At 38.9% G+C, this 26831-nt stretch overlaps 1 protein-coding gene across 1 annotated transcript in view; it reads left to right on the forward strand.

Annotated features, from left to right (window-relative positions):
* Positions 1-4013: 4013 nt before the first annotated feature.
* The window catches only part of TAF1B (TATA-box binding protein associated factor, RNA polymerase I subunit B), a 45723-nt gene continuing 22905 nt past the window's right edge, over positions 4014-26831 (forward strand). Inside the window, exons 1-8 of the mRNA XM_054629768.2 lie at positions 4014-4095; positions 4855-4953; positions 5423-5510; positions 7277-7374; positions 7676-7771; positions 8388-8520; positions 11696-11852; positions 18181-18280. Coding sequence (XP_054485743.2) covers positions 4078-4095; positions 4855-4953; positions 5423-5510; positions 7277-7374; positions 7676-7771; positions 8388-8520; positions 11696-11852; positions 18181-18280 — 789 coding nt within the window. The 5' untranslated portion in view covers positions 4014-4077. The remainder of the gene's footprint in view (positions 4096-4854; positions 4954-5422; positions 5511-7276; positions 7375-7675; positions 7772-8387; positions 8521-11695; positions 11853-18180; positions 18281-26831) is intronic.

The following is a 26831-nucleotide window of genomic DNA, read 5'->3' on the forward strand; positions in this document are numbered from 1 at the left end:
GAACAGCTGTGACAGCTGAACCTCGGCCAGGATTGTGGCACCCCAGTGTAACTCTGTGAGGTGGGCTGGGCTGCAGCACATGTGCAAAGAAAAGGCTGATGGTGTGAACCCCAAACTTAGTGCCTAAGACTGGATCAGTTTGCCTCCCTCTTGGGTACAATATTGATGCTTTTGGTAATTAAGAATTCAAATTCCTGTTGCTTACATCCTAGGAAAATGCTAAGAAAACCTGAGTAAACTTTGGGAAAAAAAGATTATTTGCTTTCTGGTGATTTGTATGTTTAAGATCATATCTTCAGGTTTTCCACAACAGGGATGGAAATTTATTTAACTAATAAAATTTGAAAGCTGAAACCGTATAACAAACACTATTGCAAGGCAATGCTGGGTGTGTCTGAGCTGTAACGTTAAATTCCTTCTTCTTGTCGCTTCCTTCAAAGCTGTGCTGAGCTCAGCCCCTCCCTGGTTATCCTTCCCTGCTGAGCCTGCTGTAACCCCCACACCTTGCTGCTGTTCCCACCTTTGTCCTTGCACAACTTGCTGCACCTCTGCCTCCACTGCTGGCCCAGCTTCTACCCTGACCCCTTCTACAGCGTGGTCTCCAAAGATCAGAGTGAAGCCATCTGCTTCTCATTCTCCTAATTTCTCTTTTGTTTTCTGTCTGCCTTTAAACATGTGTCCTTCCATGGAGAGATGGTGTGAAGATGATATGTTGTGTGTTAATAACTGCATGCATTTTCTATAAACTTGAATCTGGTAGATCTGCCCTGTGTTCATGTGCACAATCTCTGGAGCAGCTGAGGTTGCTGTTCTGCTCTAACTCTTTGTAGTAGGTGTCTGACAATGGGTGAAGACTCTGGGGAGAATCTCTGCTACAGAAGTTTGTATCCTGGAGCCAGCACAATTTCATGAACAGCAACCCAAAGGACAGGCCAAGGGACATGTCTTTCAGTCCAATATATATTTCTTACATTTTCACATGCAGAAAGTCTGCAGTCAAGAGCCAGAAATGTGATATCAGCAATGGAACTCAGTTCATTAAAAATTCAAATCAATGGAAACAACAGGACGTGTTATTTATCTAAGCCTTGAATCAATCTGACTACTATGCATAATGATCTTAATTAGAAAAGTGAGCCAAAGCAGGAAGACAGTCTGTCTCCTGGCTTTGAAATTATCATACCCCTATCAGTATGCTTGGGTAACTTGTAATTAGGGACAAAGGTTACACATCATTTTATATGCTGAAAAACCGGTTTTATTCATGTCATTTCAAAAAATATTTAAGAAATAGTTATAAGCCTTGGTAACCCTATTATACTTTGATTTTTTTTCTACCAGATTAGTAGTTTGCACTAATTAATTTACGGACTTCTGGAATACCAATAGAAACTTTGCATTTATAGGGAGCCTGGACACTAATAAGTAGCTAGCAATATCAGCATCAGTGTTTGTAGAAGTTCCTTTCCAAAGTTTGGTACCTTTTCACATCTGTTTCACCTGCATGGAAAATGCAGCTCAGACAAGCAGTGTGGGCTGTCCAGCAGCAGAGAGTAAGGGCTTTCCTGTTCACTTTATTGGCATGCTGCACCAGTATGGCCTCAATTATACCTAAACACCTCCTTGTGCAGTCCCCCACATCTTTCTTCTTTTCTTGCTTATCTTCAACTACTGCTGGTAAATATGAAGTGATCAGGTTTTGACAAAATGGCAGCCCTGTCATTACACTTCCTTTAATATTTTATGGACCAGCTGTAATTAGAAAACAGAAGACCTAACTCTGAGGTCCTGCCTCATCAAAGCAGTCAGTTCCACATGTTATTTAAACAAATTCTTCAATTTAGTTAAATCCACTGGGCAGGCCCACTGCCCGCTCACAGCATCGAGTCACACATCAGCACTGCTCTCAGCAGGAGCAATGCCTTATCTTCTGCATTGGAACACACCTCTTCCTCTCTTATCACAGGTACAGATATGATTTTTTTTCAAGGTAGTATTTAATCTTAGAAATATATTAGAAAAAGATCAAACCCCCTGTCACACAAAATGGCCTTGCTTTCCCAGAACAGTATTTCCACAAACAAAAAATATGGAAATTAAAACACAAGTAGGATCTGTTTCATCAAAGTATTAGCTGCATTTCTGTGAGGTTGACAATCACCTTTTTACCATGGCAGGAACTACATGCGTAATTCTCTTTAATGGCTGTTACAAATGTTCAGCCCACACTGAAAAAAGATCACAGTTGGTATGAGTAATAACTTTTTTCTTAAACATAAACAATTCGCCTCTAGCTCTCTACATATCCTCCAACATCAATGTAACCACAGCTGTCAAGGTAGCCTCACCTCTTTATATGTATATTTTAACTTTAATTTTTTCCCATGCTTTCGCTTAGTGGACTTTTTTTTTTTTTAAACGCTTAAACCTGTTCTCCAATTTTGTGGGCAAATTCGCTGCAATAACAGATCTTGGTGTTTAGACATCTTTAAATATTATTATTAGCATGCAAGAAATTAGAGACCTACATCAAGATCTGGAGGTTTGGGTGTTGTTTTTTAATTGAAAGTGGATTTCAAATTGTAGTTTCCCTTATTCAAGGATCTCCAAACACTCTTACATAGTTAAATGAGGTTTTGTGGCCTTCTTTACAGGCAGCAGCAGCCCCCTTCCCAGAGCTTTGGTACAACCTTGGTGGTCACCAGCTGGGGCCACAGAGGTGATGCAAGGATGAGGATGCAGGAGCTCTGTGGAGAGGATGGCGATGGGCTGAGGCTCAGAGGGCACACATAGTGTTAGTCTTAAGCTGCACATGTAGTCATAGTCCTAAAATGTGCCAGGGGAGGTTTAGGTTGGACATCAGGAAGAATTTATTCAGAGAAGTGGTGATTAGGCTTTGGAATGGGCTGCCCAGAGATGTGGCAGTGTCACCATCCCTGGAGGTCTCTAAGGAAGGACTGGACATGGCACTGAGTGCCATGGTCCAGTTGACATGGTGGTGGACTCGATGATCTCAGGAGGTCTTTTCCAACCCAAGTGACTGTGTGATGGAAAGTACCCTGCAGTCCTTGGGACACCCCACATCCCCTTGAAGCTGCCGTGTCCCCTCCATGGCTGAAGCACAGAAGCTATAGAATCCACCATGTGGATATAATGGGTATTAAGGGGCGGGAAGAGATCCACTGATCACTGAGCTCCAGTCCCTCCTGCCGTGGGCAGAGACACCTCCACCAGACCAGGCTGCCCAGGCTGCATCCCCTCTGATGCCTTAAGTTTTAGCTTTCATATCTTCCAGATTCTGTACTGCATTAGTGTGTACTCTGAACTTCATATAAAGTGTTAGCAAGTTCTCCTCACAGTTTATTCAGACAAAACAATCCTTTTCCAGCCAAGAATCAAGGACACTCTTGCAGTTTCAGGCCCAACAAGTGTAAAAAAGGAGATAATTGAGGAGAGCTGGGAGGATGGGACTTCATAACCTGAAGCTCCAACTGGACAATTAACCCCAATATGTAAATGGACCAAAACTTATAAAAGTGTGAAAACTCGTGACTTTGGGTCCATCTTGGGTGGAGCCATGGCCGGGTTCCTGTACTGCCCAGGGTGTATCCTTTGAAGGCTTTTTAGTGAATCCCTACTTTATTCCTTTTACACAGTCCAGCCTCTGTCCAGGGAGCCTCTCAAGGCATCAATCCAAGCCAGCCGTGAACACTTCCAAAAGTGCAGCAAGTCTACAACCTCCCTGGACACCCTGCTGCAGTGTCTCACCGCCTTCACAGGAAAGAATTTCCTCCTCCTATCCAATGTCTCACACCTGGATCTATGTCCCCTCAGTGAGGCACGCAATGACCCCTCACAGGAAAGGATTTTCTCCTCCTATCTAATGTCTCACACCTGGATCTATGTCCCCTCAGTGAGGCACGCGATGACCCCTTGGAGCTCCCGTGTCCCCTGGGCGCCACGCTGCGCCCCCGGCGCCCGCGGCGGCCCGGAACGCAATCGCCGGGGCCGCGGTTTCCAGGCGGGCCAGGGAGCCGCCCGGCGCGGTTGCCATGGTGCGCCCCCGGCGCCGCCGCCATGGACGAGGAGGACACGGTGGGGCTGCGGGGTTTGCCGGGCCGGGGGCGCTTCCCCGCCGGGCGGGCGGCGGCTGCGGGCGGCGGGGGAGGGGGAAACGGGGAAAGGGGGAGGCGCCGGCGGGCGCTGCCTGCCCCGGCCCGGCCCGGACCTGCCCTGCCCACAGCGGGGCCCGGAGGCGGCGGGCGAGGCCGTGCCCGGCCCCTCGGCGTTGGCCGGCGCTCGGTCCCGGCCGGGGATGTGGTGCCGGCCGCCCCTCAGCCGGGCCTGGCGGAGCTGCTTCTCCCCGGCACGCACGTGGGCGTTTCTGGAAACCACTTTGTTTTAATCTGTCGGTTTCCCTCTTCTCTTCCCCTCTCCGGTTTCTCCGGGAAGCGCCGGCTCGTGCGAGCTTTCTCTCACCGCGTGTGTTTCTTTACAGTTCTAGAAATTTATTTTTCTTTTCGCCTCCCACTCGAGTTTGTGTCTCCTTTTGTATTTCTGATGGGTGGCTTTATTGAAAGCCCCGCCACGTGTGTGCGAGGCGTGGATCACCATTCCTGTTGTTCTGACGCTCAGACACACGGGAGCCGGTGCTTCACAGCTACAATTACGTGTTCAGAGTTACCTGCGGCTGGTGGCAATTGCCATGATCACTTGTTACCAGCCAGAGCCAACACAAAGGCTGTAAATCCTCTCCTCTATAAATCATCTCAGAAGCTGTGCAGTAGCCTAGCAATAATGCCATTTGTTTTACTTAAGCAATTGTGAAAATCTTCTGGCTTTTCTTTCTTTCAGAGAGATTTTAATGAGCGCTGTGCTCAGTGTTCAGAAGTGAACTGGGGTCTCACTGATGGAGGCAGATTTTATTGTAGATCTTGCCACAACGTTACTGAGGTAAAAACATGATTTACTTGCAAGGTTTATTCTGATTGCTTCTTGACTTTTTATAAGAAAATTACAGATTTTTCTTCTTGGCATTGAGAGCATTTCGTCATGCTTTAGCTGACACTATTGAAAACTAATGTTCCTTGAAATCACAACATTTAGAATGAGCCATCCTGGCCTGCTGTGTTGCTGTAGCTGTGGTGTCAGTGTGCTCTCTTGGTACCTTAGAAGCATTGTCTGGGTATTGCTGCCTTTTGTGCAGTCCAAATCTAGGCAAACCCTGATGCATGTCACCTGTGTGTCCATTATACTAATTGTCTATTTTTGAAATTTCTGAATCAGAAGTTCAGACTGTCTCATCTTCTGTTAGTTTAGGAAATTTGAGTTAATTCCTCCATTATGTTTTATGATGGGACAATCGATGGGACAAAGTTAGACCTGGCTCTTTTTTTTGCTAAGTTGTATTCCTTTTTTGCAGAGAACCAGAGAAGTTGTAAACACTGATTTTATTACTAATTCAAGAGTCCAAACAATCTCCAAACGTTTAAAAAAGGAGGGAAAAAATGGTATGTATGAGTTTCTGTCTGCTTTTTGCAAAAGGGTTCAGTCGCTGTTCACCTAGGCCATTATGTCTTTGGTGGAGAACAAAAGCAGATAGGCAAGAAAGACTGTAGGAGTGGGGCAAAATGCACCTCCCTGATGCTGCCACAACCTTCAGAGATCGCATTTGGTGACTTCCTGAGCCACAGGTGACCTCTGGTGAGCCCAGAGGTGGGTTTTTTTTGATTGAATGGAGCTATGTGCTACTGCTGCTTTGATTTCTGGAAGCAAATACTCACTGAAGCTACTGGAGGCATGTATTCAGATGTGGTGATCCTTTGTTCCTCCCCTGTGATGGCTATCACAAAACCAGAGAGGTTGTTTGTCTTGGCAGGTGAGGTGTGATGGTGGTCCAGCTCTTGGTGTCAGTCTGGCCTGTGTTACAGGCACTGGGCCCTGCAGCTTACACACAAACTGCATGGAAGAGGTTTCAGTCAGTTCCAGTAGCTGAAACAGTCTGCATCTTTCATCCAGAGTCACTCTTTTACTTTTAATTTATGAATATTCAGAAGAACAGTGGTCATTACACAGGAGGATCTGGGCCATAAGGATGTAGTGGTAAAGCTGCTGCTAGAGCTGTGTGGATATTCTGTGTTGGCTGGACACATCTTTTACTGTTGTGACCACTTTCAGAAAACAAAACTGCATTAAAATGCCAAATAAAGTGAGGGGTTATCTTTCTCTCTGATGTGCTCATCTACCTCGGCTCTGTTGCAGAGGCAGTGGGCTGCTACATTGCTTCAAAAAGAGCAATTGTGTGGAAGTGAAAGGAGGTGTGAAAGGGACCCCTCCACTTTTCCTTATCCTGTATTGCTTCTAAAGTCTGGACCACTCATGCTTTTAATTTATGCTGTTGAGAAGGTCATTAGCCAAGCCCAGGCTTCTTAAGAAAGAAATCCTTATCTTCAGAATGCAGTCATGTTACACTGTATTATTCCATGAATGTTTGGGAGTAAGCTGTGTCTGTTAGCTCACTGGTTAGCAGTTAAGAGCAGCATCATTAAAGCAGGGCAGAAGCTTTGGGCAGATAATGTGTAAGATGGGGAGATGCAAGGTGTGTTTTGGAACAAAAGTAGTGAAGACCAGGTGTGGAAGGAATGAAAAGGGAGTTGAGAAATGCAGAGAAAATTTCTAAAACCAAAAACCTGTAGAAAAGGTTAGTAGTGAATTTAGAGAGGTAAGGGCGAAAAGTAATTGCAATGCAGCCTTGAAGAAATAGTGAGTAGATTGGAGCAGGCCCACTCCCTGTGAAATTCATGTTGTGCTAGGATTTGTTAGAAGTTGGGATATTCTTTTATTTAAACATGTATGATTCTGTGGGAGAGAATGGTAAAGCACCAAAGTGGTATTGGTTGTTTTTTGCCTGACTCACTACTGTAATGTTCCAGTTTTCTGTGTCAGGGGTGGGAAAGGAATGTTCATATTTCATTTTTAATGGCAGGTTCTCAGTTATTTTTAAACTGGTAATTTAACAATGCTCTGCTCAATTACAAATGCCACACTAGACATTATAATGAATTATATTATTCTTGGGAAATGTGTGAAGTTCTTGTTCAGTAACTTTGCTTCTCGTTTAAGGCTGTGAATAAATGGAAGTTAATGGAGTGTTCAGTGTAGCTGGTTTATGCACTAGGGTCTGAAATTACTAAAGAGATATGGGGATACATGTGCATAAGGTTAAAGAAACCCAAAATAGCACAAACAAACATAGTCCCCCATTTTTCTTTCTTAGATGGAGGTTGTGAATGGTATATTTGTGAAGGCTTTCAGCTTGTACTCAAGAAACAAGTGGAAGCTCTAGAAGCATTAGGAGTGTGTCCACAAATGAAGGTATGTGGATGTCAGTGTGAATTGTACACTCTGTGTGTGTGTGTGTGTGTTACAGAAAGTGGGATTTTAAAAGATTTTAATTTTTAAAGTGAATCACACAAGTCTCTGTTTAAAATCATTGAGCATATGAAATAAAAATTTGTTTCTCTGTTAATTTTAAAATGTATTTTATAAATCACAGTTAGTAAAATTAGAGAGGGAATATTATTCAGATTCCTGAGTTAATAGTTACACTCTGTTCTCTCAGCAATTAATGATCTTGTAAACATTGTACCATTTACCATCCATTTGTGTTTATCAGGATGAAATTCTGTGCAATTTTTGGAGGTGTTACCTTCAGAAGAGCAAACAGGCATATTGCAAGAGACCAGCTGGGGAAACTGTCAAAGCATTATCAGTAAGTGAAAGCTCAAATCCCATGAGATTTGGTATCTTTTTAAAAGCAACACCAGAAATCTTCTTTGTTTAGGCGACATATCTTGATGGTAATAATGTCACCTCAGTATGAAGGAGATCACATGAACAGCCTTGCATATGTCCATGTTACTGGGTTTTGGAGTTTTTTGGAGTCTTATTTCAAGAGATGAATATTTATGTGACTATTTGAAACTGCTTATTTAAAAGTTTTGCTTTGTCTTGTCATAGATAATCAGTAAATACAAATGACTATGCAAACTGTATCATCAGCTACCATCCTTTCCTGCCTGCTCTCTTGAAGTTACTCATTTGATCAAGCTTTGATTCTGTGTGTTGCCAACTTTCTGGTCATTGTAGCAGATTAAAATGCAGTCACTGGAAGTTTTTTGATTTTGAGAAATCCTTGAAAAATACTTCCTTTACTTTTTTTTCTTTTTTTTCCCCCCCACTTACTGGTGATTCGTGGAGTAAAAATGTGAACAGGTTGGGTTTTAACTTTTGCTGTTAATTTTGCATCTGTCATGCTTTATGTGGTTTGTTAAGATCAAAACTGTAACTAAGAGTAGCTAATACAAATATTTATTTACAAACCCCAGGTATGTGAGAGCAGTACTGATGTGGACAGTGACCCAGAGAGACCCAGCCTCCTGCACTTGCTGTCTCTCTCTGAAAGTGAGGGGGATCTGCAGACCGACTGCAGCTTTGCCTCATCAGTGAGCAAGGTCTCAGGTACGAGCAGTGAGCTGAACTATCTGAAAACCAGTTTTTCTGTAGTTTTTAAATATAAATAGATTTAAAGTGTACTTGTGTACAGTGAATTGGAGGAACTGGTTGGAAGTTGTAAAGTTTTCAGTCTTGTATGACACTGTACTACTTTATATTCTACCAGTAATAGAATACTTCCTCCTCCAACTCCCACCCAAGGAGATAAAAGTTGAACAGGACCTGGAAATACAGAAGGAAGTTCTGGGGGAAATGCAGGGGGAAGTTCTGGTTTATAACAAGTTTGCTCCATGCCTCCTGTTTGGAGTGGGAAAAAATTGCTGTTCCATCTGCCAAGATAGATATTCACAAACACAGCAGCTTTGAACCATATTTAACCATTTTTTAAACTCTATTTAACTGATAGCAGAGCTGTCTGTCATGACTTTGATGTTAAAAAACATCTGCTTGTTCTTTACGGGGGTGAATTTTTTTTTTTCTATCCCATAGATATATTTAGCTTTTTAATTTTTTTCTTTACATTACTTTGGTATTTCTGTATCTTTTGTCTCCACAGTCTTTTTACTGCTTTCCCAATGACCCCTTCTATGAAAAATCATATTTTAGCATTCCATCAGTTTCTCTTTTCTGCTCACAATAGCAGCAGGAAAATACCTACAGCATGCTGAACTTCTTCATTAAAATGTCATAGAGAACTGGAGTGTTAGCTTCTGCTGGCAAGTGTAGTATCAGACAATGCTGCAATGCCTGATACTGGAAATGCATTGCAAGGCATATTTGAAAGCTTTGGCTTCTGTTTTAAACTTATGATGGTTTTCTTTCTTGCTTTTTTCTTTGCTTACTTTTTCCTTCTTTATCTGTCTCTGTGTTTCTTATTCCCCTGTTATGTACTATCCTCTTTATGGGATGTTTCTGTTCTTCTGTGATATTGCCTCTCTACCCTCACAAGAATGCAATCTTGTTTTTCAAGCTTTTCTCTTTATTTTGTAAAGTCCAGAAGTGGTAATAGAATGAGAAATTTGATCAGCAGCAATTAGAAAACTCCAGACAGATTTAGGGAGGTGGGGGGGAAAAGGTATAAAAATGGTGATGCAAATTTTTTTAAATTTTATGCTAGAACCTTTCATCCTTATATATTAAAACAACAACATTTTGAGGTAAAGAGTCACTGTATGTTTGTGCATGTAGAATCTTGGGCGTTATACAAATATAATACAAAAAGGAAAGAATTGAGTGAGGAATTTCTAGTGAGAGTATTCCCTTGAATTTCCTTCCCCTTTTTAGTGTCTAGGGTAACTCCTTTCTTCCTCAGTACTTGTGCCTTTTATAGGTCTCTGCTTAAAGTTTTAGAACAGCAAGGTAGTCCTAAGTAGGCCATAATTTATTGTCTTGGTTAGTTGTTTCACAGATTGAATTCAGCTTCCAGTAGACATCAATTTCACTAAAATCACTTGAAATTAGTTAAGAGTTCAGTGATACTTAAAGTAAATGTCAGTGAAATCAGACAAACATAGAAATAGTTTTGTCTATTGAAATTTAACAAAAGTAAGTGTGTTCTAGTCTATTGTAAACTCTTGTGAAAATTCATAAATATTTTCTTTGGGATCATTTCTGCTGAGCTGTTATTGCTACTGACTGGAAAGCTCAACACCCTTCTTACCCTTTTTTCCCTAAGAGGCTTGTCCAGATGGCATTTGGTTTTTTGGCTTTGGGGTTTTTTTTGTTATTTTTATGTAGAGTTAATAGCAAATTCCACTGAGTATAGCACTGAGATAATACTAGAGAAGCCTATAAAACTCTTAAATTATTAGCTGTGTGTAACTGTGTGTTGTCATGCCATGCATAAGCTGGAAGAAATAAAAGGAAATTGTGTGCCATCATTAAGGCCACAAATATAATGAGGATTATTTTAAATAAATTGAGTTGAATGTGAAATTAACAATGAAGCTTCAGTCACGAAGCTGCCTTTAAGCGCAAGTATCCATGTGAAAGGTGAAGCAGTTGACTCCAGGGATTAAACCGATGTTCCCGTGTTCCTGCCTTTATTCCCTGACGCACCTGTGCGTGCTGGGACGCTCTGCTCTGCACCGGGCGTTCGGGCCGGCTCTGAGAGCCTGTGCCGATCCCCCTGTTCCGGGGCCGTGCCGTGCCTGTGCCGGGTCCGTGCCGGTCCTGTGCCGGGGCCGGGGCCGTGCCGTGCCCGCAGCGCCGGCTCCGAGGCCGGTAGGTGGCACCGCAGCCCGGCCTTGGAACGCGCTGTGCGCGGTGTCCCCGTCCTGCGGGCGCTGTGGCCCTGCCCCGCTGACCCTGCCACCTCGCAGGTGTGGCTGTCGCCCGCTTTAAATACATTTTCCTTCATCCTGGCTGGGTCATGATGTAGGGAAGAGGGGTTTACAGATTATTTTTTTTTAATTTTTCTTTTTTATCCTCTTTTCCTGAACTTTCAGGTTTCACTGCTGAAAATGTTCCAAACTCATAAATCAGTCTACTAAACAAAATTTTCTCTTTTCTCTGTTTCTCTTAGTTTTTAGTGATTCACCTGAGTAAGGAAGTAGAGAGGTTTGGATGTTAATTTATTTGGGTTTTTTTCCCACCCTCTTCACCATTTCCTACATTCTGGTTCTAAAGTTATTTCTTTGACATTGAATTTATATACATTTTTTAAAAGAATACCTTTGTTTCCACAGTTGGAGATTATATATTCATTGGACAGATGGATTCAGGGCAGACTTTTAACATCAGTAACATTTCTGCAATGTAAATGACTTTTTCATCAAAGTCCTGCCTGTGTTGAAGTTTAAAACTGTGTTTTAATGCTAAACTCAGAGGCATTGATTTAAGTACATCAGATTTTCCCTTGTTTCCTCACAGTCTCAAATGGAAAACAGTATTTCCAGTTCATAAGTACTACTAGTTATATGTTATATAGGAGTTAATGTCCTAGTCAAGTGGAATAGCACTTTGTGAAACAGGTTCTCTTCTCATATTGTGGTAGATTAATAAATTGGGGTTAAACTGTTTCATAGAAAAGCACGCAAACAAGCAAAAAATTCAAAGTAGTGATTTCAAAATGTTACTAGTTGCTGAACAAGTCTTGTATGTTCCTTTATCTTGATTTTTGTACGCATGGTTCGTGTATCTATCATATTAATTGCTTTTTTTCTTTTAACAAAAACCGAAGAAAGCACCTCTGTGTACTCTGGATCAGTAGATGGCAGCTTGTATTTAATGAAGAACCAAAAGGAGAAACTGAGGATGACAATGCCAATGACCCTTTCGTTTTGTTACTTGGCTTTGCTCTGGGTGAGAGAGCCAATTACATTGTCCGAGCTCTTAAGGTATGAATGGTCTCTAGCAAATGAAGCAAAATGAAGAATTGTTGCTTTTATAAATAATAATAATAATTTTTTCCAAAGTAGATCTGTACTATTGCCCTCACATGAATTTGCTCGGTAATAGTGAGAAGTTCTTTATATTTAGTTGTCTTGTCTTTCCTTTGTCATAACCATTTGTGCAGCTGCTGTTGGAGGACATTCTCTGTTGATTGCAGTGAATTTCAAAGACCTGTAAGGAAGAAGGTTTTGAAGTTAGAGGTGTTTTTTACCCTTCTCCTTCAAAAATTCTTAAGACTTGCTGGAGGTGTGTATGGCCACACTTCTGTGATATTTGCTGTTGTCAGCACGTCAGAATTAAATGAGTAAACATTCTCCAGGACTTACATCAGTGTCATCATGCAGACAATACCAGCAGTATACAGTGATCTGAAATGCAACAAAGTAACTTCACGCAGTGGAGTTGAAATTAATATAAGAAGATCATTTTGCCTTCATATCTTTGTATCTGTAATTATGAGAGTTCAGAATAATACCTTTTAATATGGTAGAAATAAATTGTTCTAATAATAGGGTTTGATGCTAAATGGAGACTGTCAGGCTACTGCTGACAATGCAGCTCCCTTCTCTCCCCTAAAAGGCCATGAGCACTTCCTTGTGGACTTTACTTCGGGAATGAAAAATAATTCATCAACTCTTCTTGTTGGCAATAAATATTTTAAATCAGGCCGAAATAAGTTCAGGAAATCCTAGATTTTCCTTGGAAAACCTTTTGTATTCTGATACCCTTTCTTAACAACTTTTGAAATACTGGGTATTTCTAAACAGATGATGAAAAAATATTACTTGGCCAAAATATATGGAATAGAAATACTCAAGTAAATACATTGGCAAATCAAATTGAAAACTCAGACAAAGTAAGGGAAAAACTGATTTAAAATTCCGTGCTTTTATTTTTATTTTTCAAATATGTAACCTGTGAGTTAAAAGGCAAGGCAGTGGGTACATTTTCCCCTACCTGTGATGCTTACATCTGGTGTAGCTGCTGAAAGTGTGATGAATGCGAGGGGCTTTTTCCCCAGAGCCTGATGTTCCATTGTGGCCTCTCTCCCCTGGCATGCCAGGTTCCACCTGCACTTTTCTAGCTTTGCACAAACTTTCCAAGAGGGATGGATATTCAATGATCTTTTTTGCAAAAGATCTACTTTCCAAAAGGGTTTTTTTTTTATGTCTTGAAGTACAGTAGTTACTACTAGATAATCAATTACTATGCAAAACAATTTAACCCTTTGATTTTACTTTATGAGTGGCTGTTGCCTTCATTGATCAGAATTGCACAAACCATTGCATATTTGCATAACTGGATACGCTGTTGCATAAAAGATGCTTGTAAAATTTTCATTAAAATGCTATAATATTCAGAATTCAAACTAATACCCTGCAATACAAAAGTATTTATTGAGTAGATTAGGAAATAGAACTCCAAAGTAGTGTTCAATAACAAGATTTTTACTGGCTACATTCTTCCTTAGGAAATTCTGTATGAGTCAGAACTACCATAACATACTCAGTAGTTTTGTTAATGATTAGCAAATAAATAACGTAAAACCTGTCTGATAATGTTTGTATATGGCAAAAATCCAGGTAATAAATTACAATTTCTAGGATAGAGCAACTGGTTCACACTAAAGAATTATTAGTTACCCCATTCTGTTTGGAGAGAAAAATTAATAATTAAATATATATTCTTTGGTTATTGTATCTTAGAAACTGTCTCTGGAAGCATTGTTGGCTTATACCAGGCAAAGACTTCTTCACACGTTTCTGTCTTAGTACAATGGTATGGTTGGAAGAAAACCCAACCAAACAACAACTGTTGAAGTCAGCTGTCAAGAGGGAAGATAGATAGTTTTGTTTGCATATGAATGGTAAATTATTGTGTTTGGCACATTAAAAATTGGAGACTGCAGAAAAGATCCTGGAAAAAGAACCTGGAGACTATCCTTTGGACTAATATCCTTAAGAGATGAGCACACTTGAATGGATTTAGAAAAAACATGAAAGCAGTAAAAAGGTTGGAAAAGGATTTTAAAAATCAAGTAGCAAATATAGCACAGAAAGGCATAATCTAAAACTATCAATTGGAAATTGAAATAAGATTATTTGAATGAGAATATATAATGTAATTAGATACAATTTATGTGTGTAAGATTGTGTAAATCACAATGATTCAGTAACTTTAAATGCACTGAACATATGAACTGGATTAAGTACAGAAAGTGAAGTTTAAAAGAATGTTATTTGTATTGCAAAGTTTTACCATGATATGATAGTTATATAAGACTGTAATTACGTTATCATGCTTCCCTCCCTACCCTTAAGGTCTTTGCCTTTCAACAAGTTTGATGAAGAAGTAGAAAGAATTTTAAATTGCATGAACTACCATAAAATACTTGCTTTCTGACTTCTGAATATTTAAGTTTAAAAAATCAGACAATGTTCACATTTTTGCATGCATTAAGATACAAAATAACGACAGACTGAAGATGAAAACTATGCAGAGAAAGCATTAAGTATTCAGCACTACCTTTTAAGTCTTTGTAGGCAAATTGTTTTATTTAAACCAGCTGAATTAGAGTTCTGTTTAAAGTTCTGCCTTGTTTTTTCCTCAGTTCGGTTTTCTCTGTACCCTGAAGTCAGCTGACTACCACTCCTCCCTTGTGATACATGCTTAGGCACTACAGTTGGGCAATCTGCCAGCTTTTAAAGGATTTACAACACCAAAAATATACTCCTCCTTGCTACTTGACACACTTAGCAGAAAAACACTACAATTACCTCCTCTGACAGGAACATTTTGGTTTAAAAATAACACTTTCAACAGCATTCTGCTCATGTCTATGCTACACATGAAATCCTTTTCCATTGAGAACAGTCTTACAATATCCCATATGATGTATATTATTCATCTAAATAATGAAATAGTTGGGTTTTGGAAAAAGTTTCAAGATGCTAGACTTTTGAGATTCTGAGAACTAATGCCTTTCATATGCTGGCAAGACTAAACTTATAATCAGTTTGTGGCATTACTGTGGCTTTAACAAATGCATCACTTCCTTCTAGCATGCTGAGGACTGAGGATTTTTTTCATACTTGGGCCTTATTAATGTATGTTGCTGCTGTAATTAAAAGAACATGGACTGTGTACTGCATCTGCCAGCCAAGTTTTCAAGCACCTCCCTGATGGAACATAGTCCTACAGGTGTTTTGGCCATCTGTCTGTTAAATGAAAGGTTTGGAGGAACAGCAGACAACAGAAACTGTTCTGAAGTGCTATTCCAAATCTGGACTTCTGGATTAAGTGTTAAAACTTGCATCATCAGCACATTCTATTCACAACAGGGTATTTGTGCTGTATTTTTAGAGTGTAAAAACAACTTTTAACCTGAGAGGAGAGAGCATTCTTTTTTTTTTTTCTGGAGATAATAATTTTAAGCTAGAAAAGATATTACTTTTAAGCAGTTGCAGTGCTTTGATTTGGTACAACCAGATTAGTGAAAACTTTAAAAAAAAAAAAAAAACATGTTTTGGTGGACTCTGCTTGTCTCTTGCAGTGTAAGGATGGGGTTCCAGCATCAGTTTAAGCTGCTCCAAGTTTTTGGTGCCGTGATCTTGCATTAACGTTCCTGTTCTTTCTGTTGCCATGGATGCTAGCATTCATGTGGTTTATGGTTTATTAGGTGAAAGAAGTAGATCTAGAGAAGATAAATTTTGTAAAAGAAAGTTTCACTGGACATTTTAGTGCAGGTTGCTGTGCTTCACTGCTGTCCCTTTATGCCTTGTGCTGGCAGTAATGTTCCTGCAGTCATCTGAGTCTGTTGGAGTGAAACCCTGAAGAGACTAATTCCAGTCTGATGCTCTGGGAAGTCACACGAGTGCTTTTGTCAGCAGGGAGGAGTGTGTGGCAGGGGACTGAAGGAGGGTGGGATTCCCATTTCAGAGGCAGCAAGCTGTGAGGGTGGTTTGGCTACATCACCACCACACCACACCCGAAACAAGGTCCTGATTCTGTCCTGTTCCAGCTGCTGCTCTGCTGGCTCAGGCGTTTGCTGCTCCCAGTGCCTTGGTTCCAGGCCTTCATATCTGACAGCCAGTGGTGTGACTGTGCCTTAGCGTGTGTCAGCCAAAGCTTATCATCAGCTGAGCCAGTAATGCATCACTGCTGCTGAAAGGGGAAGGTCCTGCTTCCCTCTACTCCTGCCTGTGTCATGCACCCCCTTCCCTCTGGCAACTGTTTCACTTGCAGAGGCATCTGTGAGCCTCTCCACAGTTTGTTAGATGATGAAAGAAGCCTTGCTGGCAATAGGGTAACTGGTGGTTTTCTGCCGCTGTTGTGATTTAGGTTTGGGGAAGAGATGAGCAACAGCAGCTCATGGCTGGTTCACAAGGAGGAGGTCCTGCTAGTTGTGTTGAGCTTTTAGTTTGTCTCAATCAACTTTGTGAAACCATACCTGAAGCTTATGTTCCCCAGTGTAGTGGATGACTAAAAGGAGCTAAGGAGTAGATGTGCCAGCTGCCCAGCAGGTCAGGCAGGGTGGAGAGGAGTAGCAATGGGGGCTGCTTTGGAGAGCAACCTCATGGGAGTCCAGTGCACATCTCTGCTCAGGAGGGGGAAATGCTGTTTCTGCTGGTTCAGGAAAGCTACTGAAATTTCATTAGCAAAATGATTGATCATTACACCATTTGATTAGAAAGGACTGTGCACCACCTGTTACTTCTTCACTTAAAAGACTACTAAGCAGAGCTTTGGAACAAAGGCTGTTGGGCAATGTGATTTTTCATATTGCTGTTATTTTTCAGGAATCATTATAAATTATTCTAACTGAGACAGTTTCAATCATGAAATGCACTTTTTATTTTAATCCTGGGTTTAACTAATTTTTTTCAATTAAACTGAACATTCAGGTAAGACTGCTTAAAAAAGTAGAGTGTAACTGTAAACTTTGCAGTAACTAGCTTTTAAACAGAATTTTAGTCAACTTCAATAGATACACACTACATAATATGGAACAAATAGTGATGAGGCACAGAGCAGGGAGATAGCAGGTGAGCTTGTGAATTGCTGTAGGCTCAGAAGGGACATTATTAAACATCATTAATATTATCATTAATATTATTAAATAATATTATTAAATTAATATTAATTATTAATTATTAATATTAATAATTAATATTAAATATCATTATTTAATATCATTAAATATTTGTAGATCAATAAGTTATTAATCTATGTAGCAAGATCAGAGAGATAACACTCATCAGCAGGGGAGAAAATTGTTTTCAGTCCAGATATTAGAGTCTTCTCTGTTTGTCAGGTTTAATGTGCTCTTTTAACAAAATTGGTTTGGAGAAGAGGAGACAGGAAGGCATTTCTAGCTTAGTCCTATGGGAGACTACCAGTGTGCCTTAGTGTGGAATTGGGTCTGTTGCCTTGCGAGGATGTGTGCTTGTTCAGTGCTTGCTTGTCCTATTGTGGGTGTCTGCTAAGATGCTGGATAAGAGGAGGGGTTTGGTGTAGTGGTGGCTTTTTGTTAGTATCTATTGTTAAGTCTCATCTTTTTATATATATATATATATATGTGTGTGTGTGTATGTGTTCGTGTGTGTGTGTGTATGTGTTCAAGAAAAATATCAAATAATACTGTCAACCACTTACCAAAACCAGTTTTTAACAACAAAGATGCATTATTTGTGTGCAAATAAGAATGAAACTATTTTTGTTTATTAGTATACAAGGCAATTGCTATTCATCCCTCAGTAATACTATTTTTGAAAAGTATCATCACAAAATGTAAGTAATGTGGCTTCAGTTCTATGTATCTGCTCATCATTCTGTGATTTTCTTCCCTATCATTTTACCTGATTCAAACTCCTCCAGCAGAAAGTCTATGTTTTAAAAGTAAAATTTACTTAAAGCTTTAGGATTTTGAAAAACAAAAATTCATGCCTTTCAAGGAGGCTTAAAGCAGTTCAAGAAATGTTGAAGAATGTGCAGAACAAACTCCATGGAAGCTTGTTGATTGTATGCTTACTGCCATAATGTTATCATTTGTCAGTCACATCTCAGCTTGAATTTAAAAGCCTGTTAAATGATTGAACTGGTTTTTGTTCTGTGGAGATTTCCAGTGTGTAACTTCAGGTTGAATTGCTTAGGTTGCATAATACCGATGTTATTTCAAATCAGAAGTTGATTTGTATATTAATTTTATAATAAACTTATTAATTTGTTACCTTATATATTATTTTGATTTGGTCTTTATTTTTTCTAATGCAGGTTTGTTGTTGAAGGGCATATTCCATATATGAATGTTTTCCAGCATTTTCCGGAGAAAATGAAGTTATGTGGACTTGATCTTAAGATCTTTTGTGTAGAGGTAATTCTTTTCTTAAAGGAAAAGTTAAAAAAAAACCCAATCAAAACCTAGTTATTTAGTGGTATTTTCATTATTTTGGTCACTGCACTAATAAAAATTGATTAAATCTATTGTTATGTAATACAGTTGATGTTTCAGAGTATTGGAGCCTGGCAGAACCTGTGCACTCTGTGACTTGGAGTGCTTTAATCTTTAACCAGTCTTATTATACTGATTACCTAAGTTAGAATGAAATCAATAAGTACTTGTGGAGAAAAGGGTATTCAGAACTGCTCTCAAAACACTCAGAAGCAGGATTTAGCTTCAAGTGTAATGGCCATATATTATCCCTTTTGGTGCTTATTTGAAAGAGCTATTAAATTTTTTTGCAATTCCATATTCTTTTCATAAAATATGGTTTAGATGCTATCCCTTGTTCTGTTCTTTGCTGTACTGATTGAAATATATCAAACCTAAAATCTACATAAGGGAATACAGCTCTTCTAGGAACTGAATAGTAATGGACAGACTTGAGTGAAATTTAGTTTCCCTTATTAAGATTCTTATGTATTGTGGTAACAATTGCCCAATGACATTTCTGTTGCAGATAAAAATTTATTATGGATTTTTGAAGTGTGTAAATAAAATCTTAGCTTTTAAGAGCAGAAAGCAGCAATTCTGCCAAGCCCTCACTGATGATGTTGCTAGTAACATTAACATTCTCCAGTATGTAGCTTATATTCAGCAAGTCATGAGTTGTTCAGGGGTTGTGCCTTCTCAGAAGTTTTGGCATTTTTGGGTTTGTGTTACTGCTTTCCTGTTTGGATAAATGAGAATTATGACCTCAATTTCTAAAAATCAGGAGATAAATTTAATATAAAAGCTTTTGATTTCTATGTCTTAGAAATTTCCTTAACAGAAAATATGTTAGGTTGAAATATGAGTATAAACTTGGTTTTCAGTCTTTGTCCTTCTTTGCCTTCATCTTCTGCTTGAGTTTTTATTTTGTGAATTGCAACTGTAAAGCTTGTAGCATACCTGAAAGTGGGAGAACTGGTTCACCGAGAGGAGATGAGTTTGCTTTGGAGGATCCTACTGTTTCCTTTTAGGATAGGGCTGCTCCCTTCACTTCCAAAGCATTGGTAGATATGCACACTAACCAGGTAATCTCTTAACTGTGTTTTCACTGAGATATATAGGTGTAGTTCTCTAGGCTTACTCTACCATTTGTTTTCCAGCCACTGTATTATTATTGTGGCTTCCTCTTTTTAGAAATATCTGCTCCTTACTCTACCTTCAATGTTTCTTTAGTAAGGCATATACTCAGTTGTATTTAGTTTTAATGTTTTTTTACTACATTATGAGGCTGATAATTGCAAAATTCTGACTAGCTCTTTCCTACATCTCATGTTTCTCACTGCAGCACTGAGATTACCAATGTCTTACTGTGTCTAGTTTTGGCATCTGAGTTTTGAGAAATTCAAGAGATGAGGTTTTTGTCCTGGAGCAGGAAATGAGATTGTGTAATACTCCATTCTGAAAATATAGCTTACATTCTTTTCTGCTTTGCTCTGTATTGAATATTTTGTAGACAATTATCTTAAAAACCTTGATGGTATTATGGCTGTTACAACCAGGCGTGTAAGTTGCTCTAATGCCATTATTTGTTGTACTTCAAATCTGGTGAATATAAGCTGCAAACATATTCCAAAATATTGATAACTGACAGGACTATTCCATATGTCTCCTTTTTAATTTTGAACAGATTTTTAGTGCATTTAGTTGTGTCCTTTGCATCCCAAATTTGAATCAAGAAGTAATTTTGTTACAGTAACTTGAAGGATTTGAATCATACTAAATATTGCTTTATCAGTGAAGTGCAGATGAAGCCTAACTTGATGAGGCTCATCTTGTATATAAATATTCTCAGGGCCTTAAAGACTTTTTTTAGTAACAATTTCCCACATACTCAAAATATGCTGAATTTGTGCAAGGTTGAAGTTGTTACAGGTGTTAGAAAAGTAAATGCAATGTTATTATGAAGTGAGTCACCTACTTTCTGTGTAGTGGCATGTGTTTGTGTACATGCACAAAGGGTTTTTTATGACTTGTCACTTAGTAGTTTCCCATATACAAGGAATGGGACTAGTTTCAGGCTTCCCATCTGTGATAAATTTCTGTGTTGTGTAATTTAGGAATGGAGTCTGTATCACTGACAGTTTTTCCTTGTGTTGCATCCTGTTTAGCAGTTAGAGGTGATTGCAGTATCTGCTGTACAAGGAGAGGCTGAGAGCTGGGGGTTTATCACTGAGGAGGGAAGGCTGGGGCCAATGTCAGTAATGTGTATAAATGTCTGTCAGGGAGGAGTGAGGATGGCATTGGGCTTTCTTCTTGGTGGTGTGCAGTGGAAGGACAGCACTCAACTGAAATACATGGCACAAACTGAAAAACAGGAAATTCCATTTGAATATTAAACTTTTTCACTGTGTAAGGGTGATTGAGTGCTGGAACAGGCAGTCCTGGACCACTGTAGAGTCCCTGTCTTCAGAGGTACACAAAACCTGATGGGACAGAGTCCTGGGCAGCTTGCTGTAGTTGATCCTGCTTCAGCAGTGGTGTTGGACTTCATGTATCATCTCCAGAGGTCCCTTCCAACCTCAAGTATGCCTTGAATTCTGTTCCACCTTTTCAGTATAGGTGGCAGATAGGCCCTTCATATTTTGGTAGTGGAACAGCTAACAAGAAGAGCATAATTCTTCATTCTGCTAAAACTGAACTTTATTTAAAATACCTGCCACAAAGGTATAGTTGTATCTGAACACTTCTGTCCAGAGGTCTGGGAGCTTTGAGCATGATTGTCTCATAAAGAGAAAAGGAGCCTCCAGCTCTCTGTACTATCTTTAATCATGATGTATAACTGTTAGACAGGTGTCAGGGCCTAGCTGGAGAGGAGTACTACTCAAAAGTGTTGTCCAAAGGATAAAAGTACTTCATAGAAGATCTTTAAGAAAAATGAGTTGTCTTCCATATGTATTTTTCTTTCCATTGCTTCAAGTCAGTTTTCTAAGCTTTTACTTAATTAGTCATCTTATTTATCCCTTCCTCTATTAAATCATGTGTATATTAGAAATTAGCCCTTGGAAAATAGGTTTTACCTAAATGAGTGAGTGAGGGTTAACAGGGCAAACAGCAGCAGCAGCAGCAAGATGCTCCTGTTTTGTTCAGAAGTTCTAACTTCTCAGTACAAGGAAGGAAAAGCAAAATTTCCTTTTTTTAAAACAAGTATTCTCATTCCATTTGATTAAAATCTTTTTGTATGCATGAAGAAAGAATAAGATACATAAGTTTTTGGGTTTGTTCTGTGCAAGGAGGTAAAGAGTTTTTTTCTTGTATTTGCAAATTAACTACAGTAGATCTCTGATCGTCCTAAGGTTTGTGCCAGTAGCCACTACGTCTTTGATAAGTGCAGTCATCTTTTCTGCTTTAGGTGGAAGTCACCTTTGTTCCCTTTTTAATGCACATAGGATATCTAGGATTTTAGGATATCTATTTCTTTTAAAACCCATTAGTATAGGAGTTAAAATGTATTTGTAAATTATTAGTAGTATATATAAAGTTCACTGGATAATTTGTTTTCAGCTTGTATTATTTTATTGATATAATCTGTCCTCCAGCTTCACACAAATTCCCTCTTTTATTTCTGCATGAAGTAGGGATACATCTTTAAGATACACATCCTCCACTTTGCTTTTAGGGATTTATCTTGATCCTTATACAAAATTGATTAAAGCATCCCTTTTGCCTTGAACTGTCAACAGTTTGTTTTTGCCATAGGTCTGTCTTGCCATGCATTTTTGACTTGGGACTGTATAGCAAATTATCTTTCAAGTATTATTTTCTTGGGCTTGAAAGTTGAGTTTCCTGCCTCAAATTTACCTTTAGCTCTCATTACTTTTATAAAACACACTATTTTTTGTGTATTTTACCTTTAATGCATTGTAAGTGGAATTTTTTTAATGTCCAAAAGTAATGCTTCATTTTGATTCTCACATTCTTCATGCACACACAAATTTAAATATATGTGTATATATAGGTAAGCAGGTCACTCCCATGGATGTTGGGCAACATGATTTACTAAAGTACTGAAGATAACAGCCACGTCACTTTGGAGTATGTGCTGTGTGCAGCAGGATAGGTGTAGTCTCATAAGCATCTTTCAGATCCTGTTGTGCTAAAGAGCTTTGGAAGTGATTGTCTCTGGATGCACAAGTATTTGGACTTGGCAAGGAGCATGATGTGTGACCTCAGAGAAGTTCCTTTCTCTCAATCTTTTCTCCAAATTTAAAAGAAAACTTTAGGAAGAAATGAGTTAAGAATATCTTTTTTTTTTTCCCCAGTGAATGTGGGGGGGGGCCTGGAGGAAGTTGAGCTTGGTGGGTTAGTTGAATTCTGTTCAGACCTGTCTACTACCTTGTCCCTGAAGACAAAAAGATTGGGTATTTCCTGAATTATCCTTGCTACTTCTTCTGCCCCTGGGGTGTGGTCATGGAATGGCTTCTCTCTATAAGCCTTTCTCCATTCCCCCTTCCCTTTCTCTTAGGTGGAAGTAGCTGCACAATTCTAAATCCACATGTTTTATAAGGAGTGTTTTAGTGTTGACAGTGTTGTTGAAACACCTTGCTGCCTAGGAATCTGTATCTTAAAAATTCTTCCTTTTTTGTTCTGTAATTCAATTCCATAGTCTCTTTTTTCATGTTTTTTGTTTGTTGTTTTGTATAATCTGGAGTATTGCTGCCTGTAACAAGGAATGTACTTACTTAAAAAGATTTGACCTTGCCAGCATGATAAAATTACCGTCTATACTGCTTTTTGATTGTCTTAGTAAAGCTTTTTTTGTTTCTTTTACACATGCAACTTCCAACTTAGATTAACAGAAGCACTGTTTAGTTTGAATTCTGCTCTGATTTGCCTATTTCCATCCCTGGATGTCTTGATTCTTAAATTACTCCTAGCATTACTCCTCAGAATTTTCCATGATACAGAAACACTTTCCAGACTTCCAGCTGAGAATGATGTTAGCATTCTTCCTTACCTTTGCCTGTGGAAAATTCTTGAATGCATGCTGGTAAAGCAGCAGAAATATACTCTGCTAGTTATAAATCTGTTGTGGACAAGAGAGATGAATCATGAAACTCAAAATCACATGCCATGATTTTTTTCCCTTTTATCCCACCTAACTGGAAAGCTTATTGTTCTTACCTTCTTGCTGATACCTTGTTTCTTTCAGGTTTAATGGCTTATCATTCTACATTAAAATTGTGTTTCTTTTTGTGCTGGATTAGGCCAGTAGCTCTGTGCAGCTCAGTTGTGTTCAGTTAAATAAGGACTTTGAATTAATGCTCTATTATGAACTGATGTTGGCTTTGATGGAAAATTGAACAGTTTGAAAACAAATGTTTGTGCTCTATAATTCATCCAAGGCTTTCCTTTCCCTAAAGGTGTCCTGTGATAGGTGTTGAAGTAGATGTTATAATGTATTTATAAAATAGACTGGAAGTCTTCAGCTCTTTTGAGAATATGCCAGTTGAGCGTGAAGTGTTTTGTTCTGTATGATGCTTTGGCTTTATTTGATTTGTGTTGGAGGAGTACGTACCTTGTTCTTATGTATTTACACACACACCCTCCCTAGCTTGGATTAGTAAATTTCTTTCCTCTTTTATTTAGGAATGAAAGGTTTCCCTGAGAATGTGAGAGATGATCATTCTTCTCTATTCTGCCTGGAAACTTTCCAACTCTTTTGTTTCTTCTTGTACAGTATTCTATAGTTTGTATTTTCTTTTTGTTCTTCTCTTCCATTTTTTAAAATGTTGCTTGGTTTTATTCTTGGCAGCATTTTGGTATCCATGTTTCTCTAGCACTAATCCTTCTGTCACCCATTTTTCTGTGTCAGCTTCATTCTCACTTCTGATGATGATATGAGAGATCTGATTTCTGAGATGAATTTGCCAGGCTCTTCCTTTGCCAGCAAATCAAGCATGCTTCTGTTTTGCAGCTTTGTTCTTCATGATGCTCTTTCCTGCAGAGCAGCTCTTGAGTTTTGATTAAAGTGTGAGTTACGTTCTTCCAGTGAGACTTAGTGGTAATTTTGATTTGGTTCCCCTTTAACTTTACTGTGAAAAAGGAAGAAGGTTTTTCAGATCACCTTCTTATGGGAGCTGGAGCTTCAGTCCACTCTCCCCTCTCCTCTCCTGACCTTACAAAGGTTGCTTGACTGACAGGATATTTTTAGCTTCTGTTTTTCCCATTGCCATAGTATTAATTTGTTCAGGATCCATGCCAAACTAATCATTCTACAGTTCCTGAATCTCCCCTTTTACATTTTTTTAAATACTGCATATTAAAGTGGAGAGCCCTTTGATGTTTAGAATTTCTTAAGATTATTTAAAAAACAACATTTGTTTTTCAGAGAACTCCTCAGTTATTTCCTTGAAGCTTCTTGTGTGTAAATTATCTGGGCCTCTCCTTTGTAAAATACTCCATTTTATCAGATAGTGGTTTACTTTTTTGCAGACATAATTTTTCTCTTCCTTACATGTGATTTTAATGCAATGGATTCGTATTCTTTTTCTAGTTATAGCACAGTCTTGCTTTTCTTCCTATTTCATGACATACCTATTTACCTGTGGCATTGAAATTCAAGAATTTTGGGTTGTTTGGGTTTTAAGTTTCCCTGCTGCTTACAACTTAACCATCTTACATTGTGTTTCATTGCTGAATATCTGTAGTTTCTTGTCTCTTTTTTTTTATCTAGGACAACGTTGTCTCTGACCATTGCAGTCAAATGCCTCCCCTTTCTTCAAAAAGGGGGATCTTTTTTTGGTGGTTTCCCTTTATCCAATTATCCCACAATAAAAAGAGGAATATGGCAGATCTGTCTGGGAATGTAGTGACCTACCAGGACTGTATTTAGAAAGATGCACTTGAGAACAAGTTTTAAACTCAGGACTTGTATCTTTGTGCACTACTACAAGTCCCAGTGTGGGACTTGTCTTCCACATTATAAATGACATATAGTGTTAATCATTTATGTTACAATATGATTATACGTTCCAGAGTTTTACTGCTGCAGATGGGTTAGAGATATGGAGCCTCACATTTGTATCCTTTCTCTCATTCTCTTCATTACAGGCAATATTACAATCAGAATATGGTTGTTAATACTTGTACCACATAAACACTTTGTGCCTTGTGACCGTCCAACAACTCAGTAGCTCAGTAAAGCTGCTTTGAATTACATGGGGATGTGCCACAAAAATGTATGTGAATCAATTCAGCTTTGTTCAAGCATAGTAAAAGCCATTTTGTTTTGTAAATTTAGCTGAAAAGTTTAAGTAATTTAAGACGCCTCCTGATTTTGATTTCCCTGTGAATGTTGGGGGCAGAAGAACTGTCAGGTAGCCTGGAGGAAAACATAAAAATGGAGGGTTTCTCATGGATTAAGGAAAGACAGTTGCTCTGTGATTTAACCTGCCATATACAGGCAAAAGCAGGAATTGGTTAGTCCTTAGCTTTTGAGCATAATGGCTCAATTTTAAAAAGAATTTGGCACTCAATCCCCAGTAATTTCTAATAATCTCTACCAGGTTGTTACAAAGTGTGAGGGGGTTCTTGTAAAATACGCTGCTGGGATTGGTTGAATAATTTATTTATCTTCTGACCAGAAGTAGCATCAGTATTATGGGTTTATTGAAAACTAATTCTTTGAATTTACAGTACCTAATAACACAAGGAAACTATCACTCCTGTATCTAAGTGTATTGCTTGGCTTATTCACATTGGAAACACTTGTTTGCATTTTGGTTTGGATACCTTGAGCTGCTTTTGTTTTGTTTCCTGCAGTCAGAAGCATATCACAGATATTTTACTGTGTTTGAAGTGTATAAACTTAGATAGGATCTTCCCTGGGAAGCTTTGAAAAGTAGCTGCTCTCTCACTTACTGAGAGTATTTTCATTAGGTCACATAAACATAGATAGCAGGGAAGGATAGAGATTAGCAGAGGGACTGTTATTAGAGTACTGATACTTCTCTCTTCTTGCCTACACTCAGCTCTTCTGGAGGTCTGTGCAAGTTTGCAAAGCTTGAAAACAAGGCCTAAGGACTTTTTCATCATTCTTTTCAAACTGAAAGAATTAATAATCTTCTCCCATAATAAAAGATCACTGATGACCCTCATTGCACCACAGGGAAGAATGAGTTCTGTCCTTGAACCATGAAGTGCCCAGGGAAAAGCAGAGGGGATGGTGCTACTTAGGAATGTCTGTAGAGTGTTTTGCTCATAGGTTGTGGCATAAATTCATATGAAACTGTAATATTGACCACTGAAGATCCTTGGAAATCTCACCATGACTGTTTTTAGCATCACTAAAAATAGAGGTACTTGTCTTGCTCTTCAGGCCAATGTGTCCCTTCAGTTTTCTCCTGTAGTTCCTTGATTTGTACCCTAAATTGAATGGAATGTGGCTGAGTGCTTTCATACAGCAAATGATAGTTCATTCTTTGTGAATGTTTTA

This window comes from Agelaius phoeniceus, chromosome 3 (genome assembly GCF_051311805.1).
Source record: "Agelaius phoeniceus isolate bAgePho1 chromosome 3, bAgePho1.hap1, whole genome shotgun sequence".
NCBI classification, from domain to species: domain Eukaryota; kingdom Metazoa; phylum Chordata; class Aves; order Passeriformes; family Icteridae; genus Agelaius; species Agelaius phoeniceus.